Raw genomic sequence first — 27,925 nt, 5'->3', positions numbered from 1 at the left:
TTCTTTTTTCAGAAAAAAGGTAAAAATTCAAAAGTACGGCGCCAATCAATAATTCCAATTCACTTTGGCCCAGTTGCCGCATCTTCCACTTCAAAACCCAGAACCCAAACCCGAAACCCAAAAGCTCTTCAACCTGCTTGAGCTAAAACATCCCTCAAGATCCACCGTAGCTCGCCTCCTCCTGTTATTGCCACTGAAAAGTTGGTCTGCGATTGTGTAAGAGATGCCTTCAATGGCTGCAAATAATCTCCCACGCAAGAATGATACTTGTAATAATAACCATACTCAGAGCATTGAAGCTGCAAAAGGGGACTTCGTTACCAGGTCAGTTCAGCTCAAAACGCCGACCAACACACATTTATTATGTTGTCTTTTTGATACGTATATGCTCGTGCTGAAATATTAACTTTGTGTCTTTTGGGGATTTTGATGAATATATTTGCAGGAGGCAGAGGATTCAGCAGCAGAGAAAATCTCTCCCAATAGCTTCAGGCAATTACTTTTTTTTTTAAAATTTTTTTATTGGGGTGTTAAAGTTTTGATTTTTTTGGACGATGCTTTAGTATCTAATTTGTAACCCACAAAGTTCAATTCACTTTTCTCTCTTTTAATTTTCTCCCTAGTAGTGGTATGATGGTCGGGAGGTTATATCAGCTTTTATTTAGTCTTGTGACATTCCATTCGAGGGACTTTTTTCCGGATATTTTTTCTTTTCTGGGGAAAAGTTTCCCTTTTTTAACCGTGCTACTTGGATGGGGATTGTTTTTTGGCACCAGGGTTTTATTTTATTCATTTGTAGTCAAGAGAGCGTCTTATATTGCTTCAATGCATGTAGGAAGTGCAAATTCTATTTGCTTTCTGAATGAAGGTTTCCTGTTAAAATTGCGTATGGAGTTCTAGTTCACATGCGTGTAACCTTTTAGTGAGATGTCTCAGAATCTTATTAGCTTGGCAGTCAGATTTTCAGGCAGCTTTGAATAGTCCAGTGCTTTTAGGGACTTATGATGTCAATTTATTTATATTTGCTTAAAGTGATTATAATCATGAATGCTCATTTGCTTTGATTTTGGAAAATTAGTTCTCGCTGACATACAAATTCTTTCTTATTGGTTTTCTAGTTGAAAAGCTACTTGTGGAGGAGGTCCGGAATAATAACACACTCATTGTTGTTGGTGAAACTGGGAGTGGCAAGACTACACGTAAGCTTGTCATAGATTTTCTCTTCTGTAGATCTAGGATGTTTAAAATGTGTGACGTTACCTGTTTAGGCATTTGTCATGTAGTCTACTAAATCTACTATATTCAGCTGAAAGTCGTGATTTCATCTTTTCGATGTTTTTTTTTAAATGGTTAATGCTCAGTAATTCATTGCTACGAGATGCCACTGTATAGCTTGAACTTTTGCGACAGTTTTTCTGCTTTGTTACATGAGATTCTGTATCTTTGTCTTTGAAGCTCTGTTTGGTGTATGTGAATAGACAAACTTGCATAAATACATTGTTATACAGGCTTCTGTTTTTTTGTTACAAGTAATTCTTGACATGTGGTGTGCAACTTCTTTGCCAAGCTTGGCAGTTGCACTTATGATCTTTACATGGAACTCTCCATCAGTGAAAGACGGGTACTCTTTCTGTCCATCATTTGCTGATACAAAATTGGTTTACTAGCTTGTCTAATTATAATGGAATGATTAAGCTTTTGAAACGCCACTGTTTAGTTTCTGTAATTTAACTTTATAAATTAAACAATTGATTTGGGGTCTGCTTGGATGGTGTGCTTTTTAGGAGTTTGTCTAAAATTTTACTGTGGTTTAATGTACTTGTCTTAGGAAAACTTTGTTATTTATGCAGAACACCCCCTTCACCCACCAACAGCAGCAGCACCTCTGCAACCCACCACCAGCAGCCACCCCCACCCATCCCTTCTCTCCTCTCCTGCCCTTTCTCCCTCTTCTAACACCGGCACCCCCTCTTCCCCTCGACTCACTGTGCCACCCCTTCCTCTTCTCTCCCGCCCACTGCCCGCTCCTCCCTTCCCCCTTACCCACGGCCTGGCTTCCATCGCCTGCCCAATCTAGAAAGAGGGTGGAGGAAAGGAGAAGGGGGGAAAAGGCAGGAGGAGGGAAAGGAAGGGAGGAGAAAAGGAGCAGGAGGAAGGGGAAAAACAAGGAGGCGGGAGAGGTGGCAGTGGTAGGCAGGGAGGCAGTGTTGGTGGAATGGTGGTGGGTGTTTTCTAGTGTATTTTTTTTTGTTGGTATTTTTCTTAAACTTGTGGTTGTTTTAGAGGTTACTAAAGATGGAGTTGCAGAAAAAAAAATTGTATTTCTAAAACATCCCTAAAACAGGGATGCCAAACATATTCTTGAATTGGAGGAAAAGTATGAACTAGTTAACTTCTTTTTATCATTCATGTCTAAACAATGTATCCTGGAGATAATATGTTATTCATAGAGATTTTCTGGTCTTCTATTTGCGCTAAAAATTTTGAAACTTTCAAGTATCGCAATTCATTTTCTTTATCCTCCTTTTCTTCTCCCAGCATTCACCTCTTTTTCTTCATGAAAATATTTGCCAATTATTCTTCCTAAAATGCTGTTTTTTGGGTGTGACATCATTTATTTTGCAATCAGAGTTGCCTCAGTATCTTTTCTATGGGGGATTTTGCCGTGATGGGGGTGTCATTGGCATAACTCAACCTAGACGAGTTGCGGCTGTATCAGTCGCAAAACGGGTTGCTGAGGAATGTGGTGTGGCTCTGGGCCAAAAGGTTGGATATGCTATTAGATTTGATGATATGACCTCAGCCTCAACAAGAATCAAGTACATGACTGATGGATTGCTGTTGAGGTACATTGTATAGCTGGTAATTTAGTTATATTTTTATATATCTGTGTTTTTGCAGTTTAAGATAGTTCAGGATTTACCTAACCTTTTGGGGATTAAGCCTATTGATAAATATCTAGAAGTTTGGTAATATCTTGATCTAAAAGACACTGTTTGTAGCAAGAAAGAATCAATTTTTACTGCTGATTGCTACTTTCAAAATGTGAATACAATTGTGGATAACAGGGAAGCATTATTGGACCCGTGTCTCTCGAAGTATTCAGTTATTATTGTAGATGAGGCTCATGAGAGAACAGTCCACACTGATGTGTTGCTTGGTCTGCTGAAGAGTGTGCAGAAAACAAGGTCCAGTGTCAGTAAAGTAATGAATGGTCATGCCCAGAATGGGTTGCTAATGGGAGCAGAAAATGATAAGAGTTTCTTGATGCCATGCCATGGCAAGAAATTATCTCCACTAAAGTTAATTATCATGTCTGCTAGTTTGGATGCACGGGTTTTTTCTGAGTACTTTGGTAGTGCAAGAGCTGTTCATGTCCAGGGCCGACAGTATCTAGTTGATATACTATATACGCATCAGCCTGAGTCAGATTATCTAGATGCAGCATTGATAACCATATTTCAGGTGGTTTGTCGATCTTTCTTTGGTTTCTTTGTATCTATCCACAGTTTTTGTGGATCATCGTGTGATACTTACTGGTTATTTTCTTAGATCCATATTGTTACAATGTTCAGAGGTAGTACACTAGTTTATTTGTGCATTTCCTTTTCTTCTACAAAATATCATTGATACTTGGTTATTTAGCTGCATATTTCTGTTGTACTGGGCCTGAGCAATGAATAATGCATTCTTATTCTTTTCGGCCAAAGTAATATACCGATAACAGCTACTAATTTAGTTTTATGTTGACATATGGCCTTCCCTAGAATTTTTGCTGAAGGTTGCATTTTTTCTTCTTTCCTTTCCCCCTTCCCCTCTGCCTAGATACATTTGGAGGAGAGTCATGGTGATATACTTGTCTTCCTGACTGGGCAAGAAGAGATTGAATCTGTTGAGAGGCTTGTCCATGAGCGCCTGCGACAACTACCTGAAGGCAACCAGAAGCTTTTAACTTTTCCAATATTTTCATCTCTTCCCTCAGAGAAACAGATGAAAGTTTTTATGCCTGCACCTCCTGGATTTCGGAAGGTAAGTCTTGATTGTACAGTTTGAGCTGATTAAGTAGGTTGATTGGATGATTTTGGTTTGTATAGATAGATACAGATGTTTGTACTGTTGGTCATGTTATAAATAACTGATTTGCTTCATTCCTGTCATCCTTCAAAGGAAGCAAAAATAGTGTATTATCACTTATGCAAATTCCTCAAAATTTACTTTGCATTGAACTGTTATTTGCAAATCCTTTCTGGCCATTAGCTTTGCTGGAGATCGATTTTATACTAATCATTGTCCCAATTCTATGACTCAGTAGTTGAAGAGTTGTACAATTGGATTTTCTTTTTTTGCCAGAGTTGCCATTTTTTATCTCTAGTAAAGAATTCCTTGATACTTGATTACCAATCATGCCTAGATGGTACAGATTCCTAATTATCATACTTGACTTCCAATTGGATATCCTAACTTTCCTGTTACTCAGAATTTGATTTAATTTCCCTGTCAGACAAGTCTACTAATATTTGTGACTGAAATTTGTTTATTTGTGACAAGAATTTGTTTAATTTGTGACAGAAATTTGTTTAATTTCCCTGTCAGACAAGAATTTGTTTATTTGTAACTGAAATCGTTTCTTGGATGTTTAGGTAATATTGGCCACTAATATTGCTGAGACATCGGTGACAATACCTGGGATCAGATATGTTATTGATCCTGGTGTGGTCAAGGCCCGAATCTATGACGCTGATGCAGGAATAGAATCTTTGGATATTGTGAAAACCTCAAAAGCACAGGCTCTTCAAAGGAGGTTGGCTGTTAAAGAATTTATTTGGGCCTATATGGATGTGTATATATATATATGCTTTGCATTTTGAGGGTGTGTGTGTGCATTTTTTTTTTAATTTCTGCCACAAAAGGCATTTCTTGAGGGATGGGGAATTGTTTGAGAACTTCATTTTAGTTTTTCCTTTTGTTAGCTGCCAGCAAAGATCTCTATGTCTCTCTCCAATCTGTTTCTCGAGGTAGGGCATAGGGGGTTAGAAAATGAATGTTAGAAAGACAAATCCATTGTGGATTAGTACAACGGAATATGGTTGTGGCCAAAAATTATGGTTTCATCAACAAGCAAAAGTTGTTATTGGAAGAACACTACAATTGGCAAAGGTAAATGTGCTAAAAATGTTAACTGGATGGGATGCTGAAATAGTAATATAAAGATCTTTTAACTACTATAGTTCCTTATCCTACTGTCATTCAAACTTTCATCCTCTGTTCTTGCAACTGTAGTACTTGATTGAGCAGTCTCAGATTCTCAGAACTTGAGTTCTCCGTTCTTTTTCTCCCACCGTTACTATCTGTTCCCAGGTTCAGTTCCTGCCATCTTTTCTTGCTTTCTCATCAATATTGCAAATGGGCAACAGATTTGTATTTACAGGCCCAGGTGACCTTCCTCCATTTATTGGTGAATTTTTTATTTTTTATTTTTAAAATCAATGCGGTTGGGAGCAGTCCTCCATATTGTTACCCACTGGAGCTCTGGTGAAACTGTTTGGTGTGCTCATCTGATTCTCTTTGAAAGGACTCCAGAGTGATGACCTGTGTTATGCATTGTGATTATCGTCTTTCGTGTGTCAATGATTATAGCTCTATGGTTTTACCGATTAATAGGGGATTTTGACATCTAAGAAGCTATACTGCAGTGGACGTGCAGGCCGTGAAGGACCTGGGAAATGCTACCGTCTCTATCCAGAGTCTGAATTTGATAAATTTGAAGATTCTACGACACCAGAAATCAAAAGATGTGACCTCTCAAATGTTATTTTGCAGCTCAAGGCTTTGGGAATTGATGATATTGCAGGGTTTGACTTCATTGACAAACCAAACAGGTAATTGTCAGATTAAAGGATAATATGGCAGTTTGCTCTAGTAGATAATTGGTTTACAAGGAGCTAGAATGCTACAACGTACTAAAAGTTTCCCTGAGAAGCAGCAATCCTTTATTTTATGCATCTCTGAGTTTTTGAATTATTCATCATTGTAAGTAGGTATCTGTATTGCACTGATTGGATTATTAGCTCCATCATTTTGGCTTCACAAAGATACTGCTTATTAGCAGCATGACATTAATTAGGTCTCTACTGGTCAAGGTATAGCTAGCTAACTAAATGTTTCAAGAACATATCAAAGAAGTCTGTGGCTTTCTTATTTACATTGTTCTTATGCTTGTAGGTGTGTTTGTTCAGCACATGATTTACCAGATTCACTTTGTTTCACATTCTGTCTGAAATTTCTTTGAGGGTTTCTAGTTCTAAAATGTTGATTTGTGGAATGATTATGCTCCGCAATGAGTTTGGTCGGCATGTTATTTGTTTATGAGTAAGAAAGAAAAAAGAAATCTGTATTACGTTTAAGGACTTTTCAATAGATTTCCATGATGATTTTTTTTTTTTACAGGACTGCAATAATTAGATCCCTGGAGTCATTATTCTTATTAGGTGCTTTAACGGAAGAAAGTAAACTCACTGATATAGTTGGACACCAAATGGCGAGGCTGCCGCTAGAACCTGTGTATTCTAAGGCTCTCATTCTTTCAAGTCAGCTCAATTGCTTGGAAGAAATGTTGATTGTTGTTGCAATGCTTTCTGTGGAATCTATATTTTATGCTCCTCGTGAAAAGTTGGAAGAGGTACATTTCTGTTCCTTTACATTTGTGTAATCTAACTGTTGAACCAGCACCCTACGAAAAGGGTATTTTCTAGGTCCAATTTGCTTGGATGTAAAAAACTGACAATAGGCAACAGGATAAAAAGTATTTTTGTCTGGTCTATTTGCATTAGCAAACAGAACAGGTAAGAATTATGCATGCTGTGCAACAAAATAGTTCATAATAATTTGAAATTGCTTAATCAAAATGGTAAGGCAAGGCACCTTTGAGTTTGTAATGGCTTTGTCAAGTACCAGAATATGTAGATGATTTTATCAAAATTTATTTTCGTCTTCTGGGACTAAAGAAAATGATATTTCTTTTTCAAAAGAGATGCACAAAAAATAAAAGGATTTTGGATTCTTTTGATTTCATATATTGGTTAAACTGGCTGTACTAAGGTTTTGTTGACATCTATGTCCCTTTTTGTTCATTGGCCATTATAATTTGCTCATGATCTGTTTATGCTTTGATGAGGATAGGCTATATAATTTTCTGCAAAGAATATGGTGATGCTGTCTTTGTTGCAAAATTTAGAGGAATGTATGTATGGCTTCCGTCACCTTTGTGGCATTTAGATTTCATCTACTCTTCCATAAATATGTAGAGTTCTAGGACTTCACTGATTTACTTAAGTCCCTGCATTATGTTACATTTGATGACAGTTTTAAATTTGTCGTCAGCAAATGTTGCATCATCTTGTAAGACTTGAAATTGACTGAACTATGGAAAAAAATCTACTTTCTCTGTATGGTGGCACAAAATTGGAAGCCACCAGTGAACGCCTCAAGGTATCACAGTCAACAGATTGAAGAGTTACATGATTATCCTGCAGCCAAATTAAGGGCTTGCTGTTTGCAGTACTTTTGCTTACAAGCTATTTTCACTTTTAGGTCTTCCTGACGATTGCATCTTCTGCGTATTTCATTGTTCGATTTTGCCTCCATTTGCAAATATAATAACCTGAATTGATCCTTCTTTCTCTTGTGTAGTCACGAGCTGCATTGAGGTGCTTCTCAAGTCCAGAGGGGGATCATTTAACTTTGTTAAATGTCTTTCGTGCTTCTAATGAATTCGTGGTAAAGAACAAGTTGACCCATAGTAAAGAAAAAGCTGAGAAGAACCTGAGGAAATGGTGCAAGGATAATTTCATTAACAGCCGGTCCTTGAGGCATGCTCGGGATGTTCACAGGTTAGTACATGTCTCTTTTCAGATGCTAGAAGGAAAATTAAGTACCTTCAATGTACTTCTGGTTCAAATTTACTTATCTTTTGTATTGAAGGAGTTGCTTCAATAGACTAATTTACCTAGCATAGAAACCTTTATTGCTTTTCTTCTTGACAAGTAAACAAGCTTTTCATTTTCTTGGTCTACTATTATGTATATTAATATTCTTGCTTCCATCTTCTTGTTTGCTGTTATCTAGATTTATTTGCCACTTTCCGCTTTACATGTAAATATTCTTGCATGTCCTTAATGATTTCCATTTGCAGTCAAATACAGAGAAATGTTGAACAAATGGGGCTTCGCATCACTTCATGTGGAGATGACATGCTTGTATTCCGCAGATGTCTAGCTGCTTCCTTTTTTCTTAATGCAGCTTTAAAGCAGCCAGATGGTATGTACAGGTAGGGGATTTAATATTGGCTCACAGATCAACCAGTAATAAAATCCTAGTATCCTTTTCATGTTTCTGTTGAATATCTAGTCAATCTTTTTCCCTAATGCCTCTCTTATCCTATATTAATGCACAGGATTTTGTCAAGCGGTCTGATGGTCCAAATTCACCCTTCGTCTGTCTTATTCCGGAGTAAACCAGAGTGTATCATTTTCGATAAATTAGTGCGAACCAATAATAATTACATTCGCAACATCTGTAGGATAGATTACTTGTGGTTACCTGAGTTGGCTCCACAATGCTATGGCTTGCGGTAATAGAGCTTTTGATACCCTAAGGTAAAATAATATCTTTTATCATACTCTGTTGCTCATACAACTACTGCTTGAGCATTATTACACTTGTTACCATGAAATTGTGAATGCTTATATCTTGGGTTCAATGTTGACACAATGAAGTTGTTTGTTGCTGATAAGTGAGCCGTTATGAGCTGGAAGATTTGGTTCTATGGTTATTTGTGGCTTCATTTTGTGTTCGTTAAGCATAAAGGTTTGTGTTACTGGAAATATTACTACCATCTATTTAATCCTAATGGGATGTTAAATTGTCTCCTGAAATGACTAACAGTTGCACCAAAGAGTGAGGCATGTTGCTTTCTAAACTGTTAATTGAGGGGTGCTGGATTTATGTGGTTGTTTAGATAGAGGTCTGCTTTGTGTGAAAGAGGCACTTGAGAGAGAGAGAGAGGTTTTGGTTCAAGACTTTTTGGTTATTCCATATGTTTGACATACACATGCATGTATTTGTACGTGTCTTCATACTTATATCTGTATTGTCCTTTTGCGTGTACTTGTATATAGTCCTTACACATCATCATGTGCCCCTCCCTTTGTATAGGGGTGTGTTTTTGGTCTCTTCACCGTCCCTACGCTTCTATATCAGTTATTTTTTCATGTATTACCCTATATCTCATCTTATGCAAGAACTTTATATTTAATTGTGCATTGATAGACCTACTGCCTATTCTTTCATTTCATACCAAATAGATATCTTGGCACCTATGACGTGTCCTCAACAAAAGTAAAGGGAAGACTACTGGCTAATATGAGGACTTCTCTGTTGGTGTCACTTTAATTACACAACTGATGTACCTTTTTGATCCATCTACTCCAGGATGTTGCATGGGTCTCAACTTTGAATGTACCCAAACTACCATTTCGTGACCTAAGGGTTCTCTGTCTCTAAAGCAAACTATACGCTCTAGTATAGTGCTCAAGTACAACAAGAACGTAAACGTGTTTCTCTGCAAATCATGCTGCCAGTCTTTGGCAGATCGAGGTCTCCTAGCATGAATCGTCTAGTGTGAAGGTTTGAGATATTTACAAGTTTCTGATGGCCTGGAGCCCGAGACTAGAATTTTGTGGACACAATATTCTCCCATGGTAAGTTCCTACTTACTTGGAAGCTCGAGTTAAAATGATTGAAAATGCCCTAAGCTGTGTAGAAATTCTCTTTTGGGCTTTAATGCTTCCTGCCATCACCAAATTACTTTTATGTATGCAAATTTCGACTCAGATGATCTACTCTTTTTGTAGAATTTTATGGGCAGGGAAATATATTGGTTATAGACATTATCTAGTTTCTCTTTCCTGCATTGTCTGCAGTTCTGCATACCGGAGTCTCGCGCTAATTTCTTATCAGCTATCTGCCTGTTTTATCATTCACATTTCATTTTGTAGGTTCTGGATGGAAGGAGTACAAAAAACTCGAGGCCTCTCCTACCTGCAAGATCTCAAGTGCAGTAACTTTACCAAGACCTGAATGTGGTTTTTTAAATGGACTTGCATACTGCCCCCCTTGGCTTCAGCAAGACCTGTCACAGTGGCATCATATTTATTCACAATTTGTGGAGACAATAATGCTATTGATGTATCATACTACATGAAACCACGAGGTTCTTGAACTTGGCAATTCAGAACTCGTTTGCACCATCTTAACATTTTCTATGTATACTGCTCTCTTCTAAACAAGTCAAGCTCATCACATGTAGCAAGTGTGGTTTCCAAACAATTTCATCATCAAACTCTGGAGCCGAGAAGGTAATTAACGAAAAATGATCAGACCTCCTTCCGCACTCTGCTTGGACGTATGTCGTTACATGCAAACTTTTCAAGATAACCGTCCTCTAATTTTCTCAAATTGTACGTAAGCTTACAAAAGCACAAGAAACTACAAATGTTAAAATGTCAACATATCGTAATCTACTTGAAAGTGACAATACATTATTGATTGTAGCCTTCAACTCTGCGTGCCTCTGGTGTGACCTCAGAACTGGCAATACAACATATGCAACTGCACGTGAGCTGAATCGCGCGGAAGTATTAATATGCTGCAGCCTGTTGGCTCAGAAACGTTTTAAGAGTTGGAGAGGCCAAAAAGGTATTATGGTCCTTACCGAAAGAACCAGATGAACTTTGTATGGCCGAAGTGTCTTGAAAACCGATTATGGCAAGTGAGAGCGATTAAATGTAAAGTTAGAAATTATGAGTGATACCTATTAGATTAAGGTGGCGTTTGGTTCGCATTTTGGAATCGGATTCGAATTTGAGATCATTCATTCTGGATTCGGAATGGAGTCAATCATTCCAATACATCTTTTGTTCAGTATCAGGAATGTATATCATTACTATATTTGATGTTTGATTCGTTGGCTTTTTCGAAGTGGGATATAAGAAATTTTTGCTAATTAAATATATCAGTATAAATGTATTAGTAAATTTAGTATAACTAATTAATAATTTTTATTAGTAAACATGTATAATTATTAGTATAATTGATAATATCAATTATATTACATATACTAATTTACATTATATAATACATATAACTAATAATATCATTTATTATAAGTTTGTAACTAATTAAATTAAATATTAAATATATATAATTAAATATAATTATACAAATATTATAGTATAAATATATAATTATAATTATATGCACATATAATATACATTTATAAATAATATAAATATATTATTATATAATATTAAGAAATGTATAATATACATTATATAAATATAATTATATTTAATTAAATAATTATAATTTATATTTATTTAATATATTATATATGTGCATATAATAAATATAAATATATTTATTATTATAAATATATTATAATAATTATACTAATATTATAATAAAATATTATAATTATAATAGATATTATATATAATTATATGTTAATTTTTTAACGGATAGCGGGACCGACCCTGTTTCTAAATGAGAATCAGACTTATTTTGTCCAAAATCCTTTAGATTACTAGGAAATTGAAAAATTTTAAATTTTTATATATGATTCCAAAATCTCAATTTTAAAAAATAGTAATCCAACAATAATTACGAATTTATTTCAATTCTCCGTGCCAAACGCCACGTACAGTTATCCATATCAGCACAGGGACTAGTTTACTACCGACTATGTGACGCTACACTATGTTACTGGGAGAAAAGCAGAACATTTTCCGAACCGACAAGTTAGATTGAACAGTGAGCGGAGCACTCTCTTCTGATAGAATTTTGGAGCTCCTGCTTCTGGCAGTTAAAAACCAATCAACACCTAAGTCCTTCCTGTTGGACTTTCTTGGCTTTCTTCGTCCATATTTGCAATCTTTTAGCAAAATGTGACCCTCATCTGGCTTCCCATGCTTCTCGCTGCCTCTTTCTCTGTTTCTCCTTGCTAAGTGGAACCCCTTTTCATGAAAATTTTTGAGCTCGCCCTACTTCAAATGCAAGTCCTTTGACCAAAAGTTCTAGGAGTTAGGACTTCGGTGAGAAGAAAATTTTGCTTATCAAAAATTTTTTTTTTTCTCAACTCTTTACGTGCCATGTTACATTTGACTACCTCCTAAAGTTCCACAAATTTCAGTTTCTGTGGCAAACTGGACAGAACCCCTTTTTCGCCTTTCTCAATTTCATGTATTTTCCGTGGATTACTATTTGTTTGTTGAAATTCCTAAACGAATATATTCCATAGGAAGTCGAGCATTTATCTAACGTGTGGCGTCACGACTAAAGGAGCATGAAATATTTCTGGGTTTCTCTGGGTATTTTGAGTAGATTCGTGGGATTGAAGACTTGAAGCCAGAAAAAATTACCTGAGCAAGTTGCATAGCCAAAAGTGTAGTAAAAATCACGTCTTTTATTACGTATTGAGAGGAAACCGACTAAGAAACCAACGATTTCTGGCTTCTGTTTAGGGCCTCAGGCGTGCCATTAGCTCATCTTGGGTCCACTTTGTTGACTAATTACTGATGGGATTAGTGGGGTTAGTCTTTGATTTGCTTTGGATATGTGGAGTAGCTATTTGGTTATTTCATCTCTTCAATGAAGTTAACAAATCCCAGAAAGAGTTGGGATCTTGCGACTGCCAATACCTTTCTATTTCCACGGAAATTTGGTTGGTTCTTGCTGTCATAACTAATGCTAGTGGTTGGATCATTTTCTGGAGCCGTTTCTTGGATTTCCCATATTCATGGTTTAGTGCTTTGGTTACAATCAATCTTTTCCGGCTTTTTTTCAGGGTCAAGTCAACAATGCCCATCATTTTAGACTTGGGTGTGTCTCTGATTGTTCAATGGATCCTTTCTTGGGGCAATTTTGGTTGGAAATGGGCATTTCTGCTAGTTTTTACACTGATTGCAGTTGTATTTTCTGAGGGGTACTTTGGATCTCGCGTAGAAGAGTACATGCGTCTGAAGCAGGAGAATCCGGGAGCTAGACCAGTGAAAGAACTTTTATATCCTCTATCACCTTTACTTGCCGGAGCCTGTGTGCTTGACATCTATGTTGTTAATGGATGCTTGCTATTAATTGCTTGGTTTTATCCATGGAATGATAGCTTTTACCGGTTTTATCAAGATACTGTTGGCTTTGTTTTGGTGACGGAAAGTATAAGTTTCTTGTCATGTTACAAGGATCTGTGCTCTCGAAAGGGGGGATTTGCAGTTCCTAAAGGTGAATCTGGGAAGTCCTCGAAACCTTTGTTCAAGAAGTCATGACATTATGTTCTATGTTGATATGGTTTTTCAGGTATTACTCTCACTTACAGGAGGATGGCAGAGCTCATGGATGATACAATCTGTTGAATACAGTATGATAGGATAGTTGCAGAGTATGTAGATGTTCTTCTCACTTCTCAGTTTTAGACGCACTGCTTTAATCTTCTATTGCTTTAGCAGAAATCTGGTTTGTCGGATTTTGTGGAATCACAAGCTGATTTGGAAATGGTTAACTGCTTACCGTCATTTCTTTGCATATGCCTTTATTGTCAATTGCTAGGATGAATGTAATATCTAAAGAGACCAAAAGTGCTTGTGGATGCTTGTATAATAAAAAGTGAAAAATCCCTCTGTTAGAGTCAGTTTTTCGTGGATGCTTGTATGATGAATATGTCAAAACCCTCATACTAGAGCACAGATCCTTATTCTAGCTCCCAAAAAAATGGGACTGTTACCAAACATGTCAAAGTCTTCAGATAGAAAGTTGAAACATGTCAAGGTAACTCGATAGTTAACTCATATTTAATTGAAGAAGAGCTTGTAGCGTTTGCTAGTTAATCAATTCGAAAATCAAGCTGCTCGATCTTGAAATTCAAGAAAATCATTCAAAATGTCTTTTATTATAGTGTAATTTATATAGGGGTGCATTTGGGTTGAGCCTGAATTTGAGTTAAAATAATTAAAATTGAACTCATCCATCCTATAATGATTGAGCGAGTTGGAGTTTGACTTCAATTTGGTTTACTTGAACTTGAATTCAATTGAGTTTAATAATCAAACCTAATCAAATTCACTTAATATAAATTTTAAATAAAAATATAACCAAACGCACTCAAGTTAAGCTTAACTAAGATTACTTACATACTTCAACTCGACTTATACACTATGAATAGGGGTGAGCGCGGGTCGGGTACCCGTCTCATTCACCATTTGGCTGATCCGACCCGCACCTTGCAGGTCAGTCATTTTCTGATCTTTACCCGCCCCGCATATCAGCGAGTATCCGATTATAGGGTACCCGCTGAGATAGGGTCGGGTCAGCGGGTATCCGCCCCCCATTTATCATTTAATTTTTTTAAAAAAAATAATTTATACCAATTTAATTTTATATTTTACACATTAATCTAAGATTTAATAAAATTTTTTTTCTAAAAAAAGGTTTCCCATCAAGAAACAAGCATGTGAAGAAAATATAAGATAAAGGAAAAAAATTAAAAGAATTCAAAATCAATAAAAGTTTGAAATAAGTAGCACAATTTTTAATATATATGTTCCACATTAATTAAACTTTTTTCTATAAAATATAAGATCATGACCTCTACAAATGAATCTTGTAAATAAACTATAGTCTCTCATATTTGTAATGTAATTTGTTCAATAAAATTATTTATTTAGTTCTAAATTATTATTTTATAGTGTGTGTATAAAAATAAAAATAAAAAATATATATATGCGGGGCAGATCGGATACCCGCGGATTTTTAATTATGTGACCCTAACCCGCCCCGCATCTTAGCTGGTATCCGACCCTTTTTTGACCCGATCAAATAATAAAAATCGGATATCCTAATTTTTGGATTGGATCGAATCGGATATGACGGATTTTCGGGTTAGCGGCTAATTTTGCCCACCCCTACCTATGAAACACTTTTAACTCGATCCTATCAACACCGCCAAACTTTAATTGATTGCTTAGCTCCCTAAACTCATAGCTTCATTAATGTACTAATTATACCAAAAAGCTTCCCAAACAGGCTAAATCAGTCGCAAACTGAAATAGAACCTTGGCAGCGTCAGTTGGAATCAGACAGTTGGAAAGCAACATTTTGAGCTTCCGCCCGCAATGGCCTCTTCTTAGCAACACGCTATTCACTTTAACATCCGTCCCTACCACTCCATCGTTATTGAAAACGAAAAAGTAAAAGAGATAAAAATGGAGGATTCCCCAACATCTCGTCGAAGCAGAAAGGCAAACTTATCATCGTCCGACATTTACGCCACTATGGTCCGAAAAGACGACGTCGACGACGACGATTCACTTCCTCCTTTACTTAAACGCTTACCTAAAGATTTTGGCGGGGACCCCACCTTGAATTCGGACGATGATCAGTACGACGAGGGGGCATCTGTCTCCGGTACTATGATTGTCAAAACGTCGAACAGTTCGAGGGCGAGTCGTCCGCCGGCTCAATTTTGGGATCGAACTCAGAAGAGGGATTATAATGACAATGCGGCGTCGTATAGGAGGAGATTTGAGGAGGAGGAGGAAGAAGAAGAGGGGAACTTTTCGACGTTTGTGGTGAGGAAAGGGGCGGACGAGGATGAAGAGGAGGAAGAAGAGGAGGAGGAAATGGGATCGGGGACGGTGGTGAGGAGGACGAGGAGGAAGAAGAGCCGCGGTGGAGGAAATGGGAGTGGAGGTGGGACGATGAGTAGGGCAGTGGCCAGTATGCAGGCGGTTGGGGAGATTGGTGGTGGATTTGGCAGGCAGAGGAAAAGTGGCAGTGGTGGTGCTGGTGGGACGGTGGAGGAGGGTGGTGGTGGGGATCGGTTTAGACGGAATGGAAGTGGGAAAGTGTCCACAAGTTCAATTCCGGAGAGTGTGACGAAGGAAGATCCCACAACTAAGTATGAATTGCTGCATGAGCTTGGTAAATTTCGATGATCCCATCTTTGAGCTTGTTTAGCTGAATTTGTTAATTCTTGTGGCTACGTTAGTCTTTTTGGAATTCGGATGTCTTCACGGTACATTGCCTTCTAGCTTGATTTAAAAAATGGAGCTTTTCTCATCCGAACTTTAGAAGCATAGTGTACTTGTTTTTAAGTATGTTTTCAAAGTTTTTTTTTTTTAGTTCTAATTGATAAAGATGGATTTGCTGATGATATACGTTGAACTGGTTGGCTTTTTGATTGTTGACTATATAGTGCGCAATCTTGCCCCCAGTTTCGTGCATTTAAAGATTGATTTGTAATATGCATTTGTGTTGGGTAAAATTCGTTGATTTTTATGGACTATGTGGTGTAGAAGGTTGAGAGTTGGGCTAATTGCATTGCAGGGAAGGGATCATATGGTGCTGTATATAAGGCTCGGGATAAGAAAACTTCAGAGTTGGTTGCTATCAAAGTAATATCTTTGAGTGAAGGGGTATGATTTCTTGTGATTTTGAAGTGTTCATGTACAGTGTTAAGTGTGTTCAGCGAAACCAGCAATTGAGGTTTAGAACTATATCTATATCTTCAGGAGGAGGGGTATGAAGAAATTCGAGGCGAAATTGAGATGTTGCAACAATGTAATCATCCTAACGTTGTTCGCTACCTTGGGAGCTACCAAGGAGAAGAGTATCTATGGGTAAGAACAATATCATCCTTGCTTACTGATCTTCTAAACTGAATTATCATGCCTATGGTATATCTGTTTGTGTCTGGGTATTTGTGCATATGTATTTCCATTTCTATTATTTATTTTCTCTTATAAATACCAATATACATCATTCTTTTTAAAGCTCTTATTTTGTTTTATTTTTGTTGTTGACTTTGTGTTGAAAATGGACAAGTAGACAAAAAGTTTATCTGTTGGAGTCTCATGGGCAAGTTTACTTGTTCACAGATAGTGATGGAGTATTGTGGAGGTGGCAGTGTTGCTGACTTGATGACCGTTACAGATGAATCTTTGGAGGAGTATCAAATAGCATTTATTTGTAGGGAAGCATTAAAGGTAACTTTGCATACGAACTAAGTAGCATGTGTCAAAATATCAATAGTTTTTCTTGAAGACAAGTTTCCCATGTAATCATGAAAGTTGTAGTTTACTTCTGTTTCCTCTCATTTCTGGTTATTGTTCGTCTGCATTTCTCGTATTTTATCCTATTCTGCATTTGCATACCATGCAAGTCATATTTTGATGCATATTCATGGTTTTCTTTTGTGTTATTCTGTGTTCTTCTTTTGCGTTATCCTAGTCTGCATTTGAATACTATGCAAACCATATTTTGATGCATATTCATGGTTTTCTTACGTGTTATTCTATGTTTTTTAACACAAATTCTGGAGTTTGCTTTTAGTCTCTAGCTGCTGTGCCTCTTTCAACTGTTACATTACCTCCCAATCACTCGAGGCGGTCACCATTCTTGTTTCTCTTCTCGTTGTGCACTTTTGGCTGGATCTTTTTCTGGTTTATTCTTCTTATTTCTGTGTCTTGAAATTCTGTTGCTTCTCATGTAGGGTCTATCCTATTTGCACTCGATCTTCAAGGTACATAGAGATATTAAAGGCGGTAATGTTTTGTTGACTGAACAGGGAGAGGTCAAGTTGGGTGAGTAATCATCTTTTGCATGTCATTGGTTTCTTCCAACTGATCACTGGTTTCAAATCTTTCCTTATTCATCTAGTTCTGATGGAATGCTTGTTTATTTAGTTCTTTCTAATTTGATCGTCCACGCACTCAATGGATTAGACATAGGCTACTCTTTTGCAATTCTTTTTTTTTTTTTGGGGGGGGGGGGGGGGGAGTTGCCGCAGAGGGGAAGGGGGTGCATACCACAAGGTAAAGCAAAAATTCAAATTAACTTTTTTTGAAAAAAAAAAGTTTTGCATGTGATTGTGGTCGTTTAATTGTTTCCCTAATTTGTGGCAACACAACCAGGTGATTTTGGAGTTGCTGCACAATTGACAAGGACTATGTCCAAACGCAACACGGTATCAATATCACGTTCATTGATTTATTGACAGAATACTTTAAGTTTCACCCAAGAAAGAAGAAGAAAGCTTTAGCTGATTCTTCTAGTCTGCTAGATTTGTTCCTTTCATCATACTTCATTCACGAATTCGAAGTTCTTTCTTCTGACATTTATTCATTGTCAGTTTATTGGCACACCTCATTGGATGGCTCCTGAAGTTATTCAAGAAAGTCGTTACGATGGGAAGGTATAAATAGCTGTAATGTATGTACGTCTTCATAGGTTTCTGTTGTTAGCTGTATTTTTTTAAAAAAAAATTTTGCCTCCTGACATCGAATTATTAAATGGATCAGAGCAATATACCTAATGGGTTTTTTGAAAAAATTATTTTCAGGTTGATGTGTGGGCTCTGGGAGTGTCTGCAATAGAAATGGCAGAGGTACATCCGTTTGTTTTACCTAGTTGTATATCTCTTAGATTTTTGATGTTTGCCCTGTTTCTGTCATGCTTGTTGTACAGACAAAAAGGTTGAACAGCTGGCCTTTATGTTGAACTTTATGGTATTAGATGATTAGTTTATGGTAGCTAATAGGCTGTAATTCCTTTTTTCCTTTTCATCCAGGGCTGTCCACCAAGAGCCACTGTTCATCCAATGAGGGTTAGTCAATTGATTTGAAGCATTTATTTTCGTGTACCAAGCCATAGAGTTGATCCATGGTATTAACCTGAGAAGGTATCAGGCATTTTTAGCATAATATATACGGGGAAAGGAAAGTGAATGGGATTTGCACATATATAATTTGTTATATACAGGCCCTATTTGTCATTTCAACATGCGGCTAAAAATTTACATTTACTTTCATACCGGATGGGAAATTTCTGGTGCATAAAACTATGCATAAGAGTTAAAATCCAAAGGGGCATTTTCTGATCTGGGATATTAGGCAACTGAAACCATAAATTATGCATATTAAGCAAGTGGGATTCTTCTAATCATGGACATGACTACTGAATTAGATTGATCGTTCGTTCTATTATTAAATGACTGGGCTATTTTAGTTTGATGTTTTTTCCCAGTTTGCTTTTAGCCCTTGCATGCCAATTACTCATCTTAATTTACTCTTTCAAATTGGCTGAATCCCTTTTAATGCACTCTGTGTCTTGTGTGTTTGCCTGCTGGTAGTCAATTCTTTGTTGCAAAGGAGAAAAAATTGGTTGATTACAGATTACTGGGTTTTGTTGGTAACTGTACTTGCCATATCTTCATTTACCACTGAAATTTATTAATCTATTTGAATTAGAATTTGAAGATGGTCATCGTGCTGGAGAATAAGTTATTCACAGTTAGTATTTACCTTGCTAATTTGGGCCTGAGAATTATTACAGTCTAGCCCTCTATATTCTTGATGAATTGTTTAAGCTCTCAGTTTCGGTTATCATATTGGTGGTTTAGTATTATCTCTTCTTGTGACAGGTATTGTTTATGATATCGATAGAACCAGCTCCAATGCTTGAGGACAAAGAGAAATGGTTTGCCTCCTAGCTTTCTCATAATTCAAAGTTTTTCTCTAAAGAGCTTCTGTATGCAGCTCGTTAATCTTGATAAGATAAGAAAAACTAGGCATTGATAATGTTATTCTTTGTGATCAAATGTCTGAGTTTCATCGCTTATTAGAGGTATTAACTTAGTAGCAATTTAGACTTCCCCTGATGCTTGGCAAACTCCATGCTAGTGCTTGTTGCTTTTAGATAGGGATGTGCAGCTAGTATCTGAATGCTACTGGTTGTGATTGACAGAGATCCTTTTGCGATGCCACACGACTATCCACACTTAAATATTTTGTTGATGCAGGTCTCTTGTTTTCCATGACTTTGTAGCAAAGTGCCTTACTAAGGATCCAAGGCTTCGTCCTACTGCAGCTGAGATGCTAAAGGTGCTCTATGGATATTTGTGCAGTATTTGTATTTGTTTCCCTTCTCTTTACCTTGCTATTTTCATCTTTGGGTTGATTACTGTATAAAGATTTGAGAACTTGATGACTGCAAGAAGTTGATGCCATTTGACTTACAGTAATTGTTTGAATATGCATTTTTTAGCTCTCTCTCACTAAGTATCATCTAATTTAAACCCCCTACTTTCTAAAACAAAACAAAGAGGTCACAATCTGGTGTGATAGCTGATTTGCTATTAGAGGCTGCCTGTAGCTGTTGCCTAAGCCTTGTCTGCTCTGCAACTTCGATACTCATCTTCTGGCGCTGTTTGTTTTCCTGTTGAAATTGCTTTAACAATGACTTGGGTACATCAAATTTTTGGGGCTTTGGTGTCCATTTTCATCACTTCATTTTGCAGTTATTACATTATTAACATCTTCAATTTTAACCTCAATATTAGTAAACTGGTGCTCTAGTGAAACTTCTGGAAGCTATGTTGCAGAATGTTGGCTTATCTTTGCTATTGGAAGTAGTGGAAATTCTTTATCTTGGTTTGCTTTGAATAGGACCGTTCATGTGATCCTAGTTCAGACTAATGCTATTTGATGAAATTAATTTAGGATAAGTTAAAGCAATTATGTTGTATGTGAAATTAGCTCAGCGATGGTCAATGCCAATTAACTTGCCTATCGAAGCAATGAGCATGATTAACTACGAATATAGGTATTGGTGCTGTTAGAATTAAGTAGTAGGTATCGTAATTGTTGCTGCATACATGATACGATTCTCTCAACTCATAGGATTGACCATGCGTAGCACTTACAAGGTTCTTCATGCTTCAAGGCATAATCAACTGCCCTTTTACCTTGTCCTTTCCTTTTTCCTGAAAAATGAGAGGAATTTCTTGAGAAACGTGGAGAAAATATTGAGAAAAGTTGCAGGGGACTTGTTGCAGGCCACTATTTTACATGTTAATTGCTGATTGATGTGGAATAAATACTCGATTCTGAGATTAACTTGGTCATACCCATTTTTGCTTTCAACAGCACAAATTTATTGAAAGATGCAAAAGTGGAGCGTCTACAATGCTGCCCAAGATTGAGAAGGCAAGGCAGATCAGGGCATCCATGGCGTTGCAAGCTCGAACTGTTACTCCATCTTTACCTGGAGAGACTGTATGCCTGATTTCTTAAATTTGTTATTTCACTAATTGGTTTTGTTATCCTATCCCATTCTTTTGTTTTGTTTCAGAAACATATTAATAGGTTTTTCTTTTCTCTGTAACTATGTTTCTTTGAAGCTTTTGAAAATTTCAATATTAAATCCCATTTTTGCAGCCTTTGGGTAGTCCAAAATTGAATGAAGACTATGGAGATACTGTCCCATCAAAGCCTCAGAACTTTGCTAATGGGATAGCTTCGGGACCTATAGCTGATAGGATGGAACCAAATATGGAAGGTAATTATGTACAATCTTATTGTTTACCATCTTGCTTGTTGCCTCTTTTTTTACATGCCTCCTCCGATGAACATGACCCTCCCATGTATATAGAATAATTAATGAGAAGATGGACTTGTATATAGGTGAGTTGTTGATTCTGGGGCTGCACTTTGTGAGGATGGGTAGCACGTGTTCTCATTTTTGTCTTGATTCTTTGTCCTGATATATGGAGGTGCTTCAAGTTGGGTGATTTAACTTCATTTATGTGGTGTCTCTTTGACCAGGTGATTTTGGCACTGTCATAGTTCGGGATGGTGAAATGGATATGACAACCATACGTAGTACCTCTCTGACTAATGCAGAAGAACCTTTGCCTGCTTCAGGACAAATTGGAAGTCCATACATCAGTAGCGGCAGAGACAAAGCTATAGAATCCAGGTAATTCTTGAAACCTCCAACAAAGAGGATGGGGAATAGAGAAATTTCCTGTTTCATTTATTTGAACTTGTTTGCATGCACACAGACAAACCAATCAAGAAAGTTCTTCATTGTCTGGAACTGAATGTTCCTGACGATATTTTCTTGAACTAAATACTTTCTGTGGAGAAAAAAGGACAAAAAGGGGTGAACCTCTGCTTTCTAGAGTCTTTTTTCCATTTAGGAGTAGCATGAGAATATGTTGACTCTAGTCTACCTTCTTGCAGTTTTGTGCTTGTAGTAATTCAAATGTCTATAAGCTATGGTATCTTATGAACCTGGAAATCAAATCCTAGATATTTAGTTTCTTTACCCAATCTGTGAACTTGGTGGCCAGGGCGAGTGGCACAATGAGAGTCCCTTCCCCCGTTGAAGGATCTATATCTGTTGCACAGCCCTCTCAAACATTCCCTCTTTCAATCGTTGGCCCTCCTGAGCAGAAGCTTGATGCAAAAAGCAGTGCCCAAGCAACTGTAGTTGCTGCTGCCGGCATGAGCAGCAGTTCATTTATGAGTGAAACTGTAAGCCGGAAGGCATTAGATAAGGTAAATTTTATTCTTCTTGGCTATTATCCATTATTAAATAAACAATTCTTCCTTTTTTCTTTTTTTTTTGCCTTAGTCTAGGATTTCAATCTATCCTATGTGAAGTGTTGTACAGATCTGTTTCTACACAAAGTCATCAAGACTTAAAATGCCTCTTAGAACAGGCTTCACTGTGTTTGAGTATTGCACAACTTTTTCTTTGCTACTCCTGCATTCTTTTGTTGGTATGCAACTTCTATGTAGGAACCTGCCTTCTTTGGTTCTAGTTTTGATCCATGAAACGTGTGCTCTTGCTCACTTGGATTTTATTACTGTGGTAGCTGTGGTCAATATATTCAGCTGGCAACACTGTGCCCATTCCATTTCTTAGGGCAACAGATATATCGCCTATTGCTCTTTTATCTGACAATGTACTTGGAGGCCCGAAACTGGATGATAGTGGAAGTATAGCTGTTGAAGCAATTCAGGAGCTTTTCACTAGTGATGCTCAGTCTAAAAAGGGCCGAAATAGACAAACTGAGGTACTCATCTTTTCGTACTCTCTCTCTCTCTCTCTTTCTGTGGCTTTGGCTTCTATACGGTATTTCACTGCTGTTGCAGGTACCCTTACCTCCCAGTGTGTGCCAGAGACTAACTTCGAGTCCTACTCTGATGAATCTCGCTCAGGCCCTAGCTTACCACAAGATGTATGACTTTCTTTTTTCATTTCTCTGGGTCTGGAAAGGGGCCCCATTTTTGGTTTCTTTAAATATAAACTGGACCTTAACTGGAAGGGGATGCGGGAAATGTTACTGAACCTAATTGAATTGAAGGGGTGGGGGAAAATTAAGAATACATTTTGACTACTGCCCCCTTTTCTTTTCTTTTGATGTCTTCAAGTTGTGCTTCAGGTGTTATGAGGATATGCCACTTCAGGAAATGCAAGCAGCGCAAGAGCAGCAAACCATCCAGAATCTTTCTGATACGCTTAGAACCATTTTGAGATTATAGTTGACAGTAGAAATTCCAATGTCGTGTCCCAACTCTCTCAGTCTCGCAAAATTTTGTTATGAAATGTTCTTTCTTTCGTGTTCCCCTGATTTTGCTGGTCTATCGGAGACTCTGTTGTAGAGTTGTAGCTTTACTGCTGCCATGTATATTCAATTAATTTTTTCCGGAATTATTATGTAAATATATTTTAGCGTTTCTGATATCTAATTTCCACAACTCTCTGCAAAAAAATAATGTTAAATAAGTACTACTTATTTTTCTGATTCATATTACTGTTACATATAATTAACACAGAGAGTTAAAGAGAATAGATATTTAGCAGAAGACAAATTACCCCATTTCCTTCTTCCAAAAAACGGTGAAATTTGTTTAGATGTTCTTTTGGAAGTAAAGCTTAACTGATCATGAAAATAAAAAATGCTATGAGTAGTGTGTTTGGATTGCTGAATTATTTTATTTAATATTTTGCTTGTATCTTAAATATATTTTTCAATTCACTTTTTATATTTTTAATTTTTTTTATTTCACATATATCATATAATAAAAAGAATTACAGTAATTATTTTAAATAATATTTTCAATAATATTCTACCCAAACAAACAAAATGAAAAAACGAAGGAAAAAAATATTTAAAAACAATTGGTCACAGAAACCCAAAAGGCAGGAGGTTGCGCCTGCAGGTTTGGACTCTCTCTTGTCCGTACTAGAGAATGAATTGCAGAAACTGCAGCAATTTTCCGTGACCTAACCAGAGCTAGGCAGAAATATGAGACGAAAAATCAGTAGCAAAATTTCATCTTTCTTGCTGCATAAGTCTCCGAGAGCCCTTTCCTCGGTTCATCATAATTATCATGATCTTGCAGCACGGGCGCCGATAGTCCTTCAAGTTCAACGTCAAGGCCTTCAAAACTTTTACTACAACAAAGTTAAAAAGCGTGAAATTTCTTCAGAACCCACCTCTCTTTTCACTTCTATCTCTCGACGATATCTATGTAGCAGTTCCCCTCAAATCATCAAAACCCAGGACCATGGTGAGCCTAGCTCTTCGTATTAAAGATTGTAGCTTTTGATTTTTTTTTTTTGCCGGTGGCTGCTCGTTTGATTTGAGTTTAAGCGTTAGTTCACCATGTGTATGAGATATTGCCTATGTCAAACTTTATGTGCGTGGATTAAACTTAACTGGGTTGAGAAAAGTTTGCTTTGGTATATTTCTTGTTGGGGCAATGCCCATTGCTTTCTATCAGAAGAAAAAGGGAGGACAACGGGAATGTACAGAAAATCAAGAAAGAAGTTTTCTTTTTTGCCTTGGTATATGCTTTGTAGTACTGATTTCATGTAAGAGACTCATTTTAAGTCTTACTGAGTGGAATTTTTTATGTTGTACGTTGTGGTGGCGGCTTCTTAGAATTTAATAGCAATGTAATAATATTTGTTTAAATGGGCAGTAATGGGATCATTTCTTGCATATTGTGGTCACTGTGGCTGTTTTGGTATTGACCTTAAAATTTCTTAGGCTGTATTCCTCTAGTGTAATGGCAGTCCTAGGTTTGAAAGCACGTAACTAACGTGAAGGATCTTCAGCTACATTCTTAAATTTCTGTTGGCTGGAGGATGTGCAAATATTTCACTATTCCCCTGCCTTGTAAAGTTGTCTGGTTTGAAGTTAGCTCAAGTATTGCGTAATCTTGGTTGAATGGCAGATGATATAGATGAGGTTGAACCAATTGATTTATGGGAAGAAGAAGAGGAGGTTGAGCCTAAGGTCTGTATCACCCTGTTTGAAGGTTGGGTTTTGATTCCCATCCCACAGTAACTTTTAGTTAGTGATGGTTGTTCAAAATTTAGATTGGTGATGGTGGTGATGGAGGTGGAGTGGTTCTTCAAAATTGTCCCTGGGGAGAAAAGGCACTTTCCATAGCCCACAAGGTGCTGCTGCAGTTTGGAGATGACATGAAGCTCTTTGCCTTGAAGACCTCACCGCGTGGATACATCTACGTCAGACTTGATAAGCTGTCAAATGAGTAAGATTAGCATTGTGCTTGTTACTTTATTCTGGTAACTTTGAAGTCATAGAAGTTGTTTATACGGAAGACTGGAGAAACGCTTTTGTAATGTTGAGTTTTTCAATCTTCAGATTTCTGGTATTAATCATGAATAAATAACCTTCCATCCCTCTCCCCTCCCTTAGCATAAGCAATATATATATCATTTTGTTATACTAGTCCTTTTCATCCCAGTATTCTAGTCGTGTACCTTTTGCGATTGCTTTCCTTTTTTTAATTTCTAACTCTAAATGTGGTTGGGTGCAAGAGAAGATAGTCACTCCTTTTTAACAACTAACAGAGGATTAATTACTATAATCTGATTTATTTTATTTTTCCTTTGTGGTCTTGTGGTGTCCATAATTGAATCATTTGGGAAGCACATTCTGGATTATATGAAATCATATGGTGGAAAAGTGTGTGCTGCTTCAATTATATCATTTAAATATAGTTTACCTGCCTAAGCAACTAGTCTGATGTCCTAAATTTGCTCTCAAACTGACTCTGAATCTTCAGATATGGGTGCCCCAGCATCGAGGAGCTTGAATCTTTCAGTAAAGAATACAAGGCAAAGCTAGATGAAGTAGGGGCTACTGGAGAAATCCCAGATGATTTGGCTCTTGATGTAATTACTTACCAACAATGCAACTGATAGTTTAGTTCTTCATCGCCTCGAGTGTTTCATATTTTACAAATGGCCACCTGATTGTTGTGGTTATTGTTTTGCATGACACTAATCGGTTCATACACTCGAATTTGCTTAAGTTTCTTTTTTCCCTTTTCCCCCCTTAAGGTTTCCTCACCTGGGGCTGAGCGGCTACTCAAAGTACCAGACGACTTGGATAGGTTCAAAGAGATGCCTATGCGTGTCAGCTATGTTGAAAATTTGGAGGTGGAATGCCCAGAAAAGAATGGAGTTTTCCTGCTAGAATCGATTGAGATGGATTCAGGGTGCTGTATATGGAAGTTGGCTGATGTGAAGGAAAATAGAAACCCTTCAGCTAAAGGCAGGCCAATGAGCCGTAAACAGAAAGATTGGAGATTAAGACTGCCATATGATATGTACAAGCGCATAACCCTATTTCTAGATTACTAAAATACAAGATCATTTGTTGCTTATACTTAGATTAGGTCTATGGCCCTGTGGTTATCACAATCTGGCGTGTATGAGATCTTGGCGACATTGTCACTGTTTCTGAAAGAGGTATTTTCTGCAGCCTGGTGGAAATTTATCACTGATTTCTACCCCACCAATCAAATGCAGAAACTGAGTTTACTAAGGTGTCGTCTTTGTCTCGTGTCATTCTATTTGCTTCAGGTGCTGTTGCTTTTTACATGAGCTACGTTGCATGTCTGTTCATCAGCCAAAACCCAAGTGATAAGATCACTACTCTGCGCAACCGGTCTCGAGCCAATGGTATCCCACTTTCGTGGTGACACAATCGTCTTTCTTCCTAGGACCCTGTCCGATTACTGTTTCAACTTTCCATTTTTCTTGCAATTGGATTATGCCTCAGCATTATTGGCATGTTTAATATTTAATATATTATCTTTGTGAATTCTGATGCCCGAAACCAACAACATAACGGCACTTATGTCTGGTGGACAGTGGACATCTAGCTACCAGCATCAGGATACCAAACGTTTGAGATTCATTTCAAACCTATATTTCCTTTTCCTGGTCTCCCAGCTTCTTACTGGCTATTACTTTTTGATTTCTTTGAAACCCCACATTATCTTCCAATCCACTCCCCTTTATCCATACAAGTTCTCTCATCTTTTCTCTTCAATCTTATAAAAGCTACGTCGGAAAAGTATTTCCCTGTGAACCGTTTCTTTCCCTGTATCAACTCCTAGGAAGATTCAAAAGATCCCGTCGGTGATCTAAGTCACATTTTGATACTCTTAATTACATTGTGCGAGTTAAACTATGAGGAAAACTTGTGTTGCATCCGCATATACTAGGTTGGAATTCGTGATCAAATGAATATCAAAAGTGATGATATTCTTGCTCCTCTTCCCAACTTATAGGGACCACTCACTCTTATTCTTATCCATCACCAATTCTTTAGTCATCTGACATCTATCAAACTTTGGTTTCTTTAAATAAGACAGACCATCCATCAGAGAGGAGTAGTACAATGTACTTGGCCCGTTAGATTTATTGAGTTCTGTCTTCTAAGATCTGAAAACCCATGCAAAATCGAGGAGTTATTGAGAAGAGAAGAATGAAAGATAATTTAATATAGGACCAAGTACTGTATAGCCTTGATCAAAATCCAGTTTTGTCACGCATCTTGGAAACCTACCTACTCTTCTATTAATGCTCAAGGGAACAAAACCAAAAAAAAAAAAATCAACATCAAAGAAAAGTGAAGCTGAAAATATATTGGCATGGAAGAAGTCTATACCCTGCAGATTACGGGTCCCCAAACTAGCTAGCA

The 27,925-nt window shown here is 37.2% G+C and overlaps 3 protein-coding genes across 6 annotated transcripts; all 3 read left to right on the top strand.

Annotated features, from left to right (window-relative positions):
* The first annotated feature begins 104 nt into the window (after positions 1-104).
* Positions 105-10,399, top strand: LOC113754179 (pre-mRNA-splicing factor ATP-dependent RNA helicase DEAH10-like). 3 transcript variants are annotated; one of them, XM_027298534.1, is made up of 15 exons: positions 105-324; positions 446-492; positions 1,119-1,199; positions 2,630-2,846; positions 3,069-3,465; positions 3,826-4,029; positions 4,641-4,801; positions 5,359-5,434; positions 5,662-5,879; positions 6,448-6,679; positions 7,690-7,889; positions 8,192-8,326; positions 8,579-8,654; positions 9,490-9,758; positions 10,056-10,399. In XM_027298534.1, exons 1-13 carry the CDS (start codon positions 224-226, stop codon positions 8,631-8,633), a joined length of 2,124 nt encoding a protein of 707 aa, XP_027154335.1. In that variant the 5' UTR covers positions 105-223; the 3' UTR covers positions 8,634-8,654; positions 9,490-9,758; positions 10,056-10,399. The 3 variants fall into 3 exon arrangements, with proteins under 3 accessions (XP_027154335.1, XP_027154333.1, XP_027154334.1); XM_027298532.1 differs by having other exon boundaries at positions 8,453-8,654; XM_027298533.1 differs by lacking the exon at positions 5,359-5,434 and having other exon boundaries at positions 5,694-5,879; positions 8,453-8,654.
* Positions 10,400-15,149: 4,750 nt separating this feature from the next.
* LOC113754416 (serine/threonine-protein kinase 10) lies at positions 15,150-23,640 on the top strand. Its single transcript, XM_027298822.1, has 18 exons — positions 15,150-16,029; positions 16,435-16,523; positions 16,620-16,727; positions 16,986-17,093; positions 17,600-17,690; positions 18,021-18,073; positions 18,239-18,301; positions 18,449-18,493; positions 18,677-18,712; positions 19,529-19,584; positions 19,907-19,988; positions 21,033-21,161; positions 21,324-21,444; positions 21,711-21,864; positions 22,241-22,448; positions 22,769-22,969; positions 23,049-23,134; positions 23,339-23,640. The coding sequence occupies exons 1-18, from the start codon at positions 15,312-15,314 to the stop codon at positions 23,436-23,438; spliced, it is 2,448 nt and encodes an 815-aa protein (XP_027154623.1). The 5' UTR covers positions 15,150-15,311; the 3' UTR covers positions 23,439-23,640.
* A 472-nt stretch (positions 23,641-24,112) lies between these two features.
* On the top strand, positions 24,113-27,024 carry LOC113753454. Of its 2 annotated transcripts, XR_003465041.1 has the most exons (6): positions 24,113-24,470; positions 25,140-25,201; positions 25,285-25,460; positions 25,998-26,106; positions 26,275-26,685; positions 26,800-27,024. XR_003465041.1 is itself a non-coding variant. In XM_027297609.1 (5 exons), exons 1-5 carry the CDS (start codon positions 24,206-24,208, stop codon positions 26,575-26,577), a joined length of 915 nt encoding a protein of 304 aa, XP_027153410.1. In that variant the 5' UTR covers positions 24,113-24,205; the 3' UTR covers positions 26,578-26,761. The 2 variants fall into 2 exon arrangements, 1 of the variants encoding a protein (XP_027153410.1); XM_027297609.1 differs by lacking the exon at positions 26,800-27,024 and having other exon boundaries at positions 26,275-26,761.
* The last annotated feature ends 901 nt before the right edge of the window (positions 27,025-27,925 follow it).

Source organism: Coffea eugenioides, chromosome 11, assembly GCF_003713205.1.
Source record: "Coffea eugenioides isolate CCC68of chromosome 11, Ceug_1.0, whole genome shotgun sequence".
Lineage (NCBI taxonomy): Eukaryota > Viridiplantae > Streptophyta > Magnoliopsida > Gentianales > Rubiaceae > Coffea > Coffea eugenioides.
The sequence above is the reverse complement of the archived record's forward strand: the minus strand, read 5'-3'. Positions and strand labels throughout refer to the sequence as shown.

Coding starts and splice junctions, on each gene's coding strand:
- LOC113753454 (XM_027297609.1), top strand. CDS start 24,206: ATGAGACGAAAAATCAGTAGCAAAATTTCATCTTTCTTGCTGCATAAG. Junction 24,471..25,139: donor CATCAAAACCCAGGACCATG/GTGAGCCTAGCT, acceptor GTTGAATGGCAG/ATGATATAGATGAGGTTGAA. Junction 25,202..25,284: donor AAGAGGAGGTTGAGCCTAAG/GTCTGTATCACC, acceptor TTCAAAATTTAG/ATTGGTGATGGTGGTGATGG.
- LOC113754416 (XM_027298822.1), top strand. CDS start 15,312: ATGGAGGATTCCCCAACATCTCGTCGAAGCAGAAAGGCAAACTTATCA. Junction 17,691..18,020: donor ACAGGGAGAGGTCAAGTTGG/GTGAGTAATCAT, acceptor CAACACAACCAG/GTGATTTTGGAGTTGCTGCA. Junction 18,302..18,448: donor AAAGTCGTTACGATGGGAAG/GTATAAATAGCT, acceptor AATTATTTTCAG/GTTGATGTGTGGGCTCTGGG.
- LOC113754179 (XM_027298532.1), top strand. CDS start 224: ATGCCTTCAATGGCTGCAAATAATCTCCCACGCAAGAATGATACTTGT. Junction 4,802..5,358: donor GCACAGGCTCTTCAAAGGAG/GTTGGCTGTTAA, acceptor ATCTGTTCCCAG/GTTCAGTTCCTGCCATCTTT. Junction 6,680..7,689: donor CTCGTGAAAAGTTGGAAGAG/GTACATTTCTGT, acceptor TCTCTTGTGTAG/TCACGAGCTGCATTGAGGTG.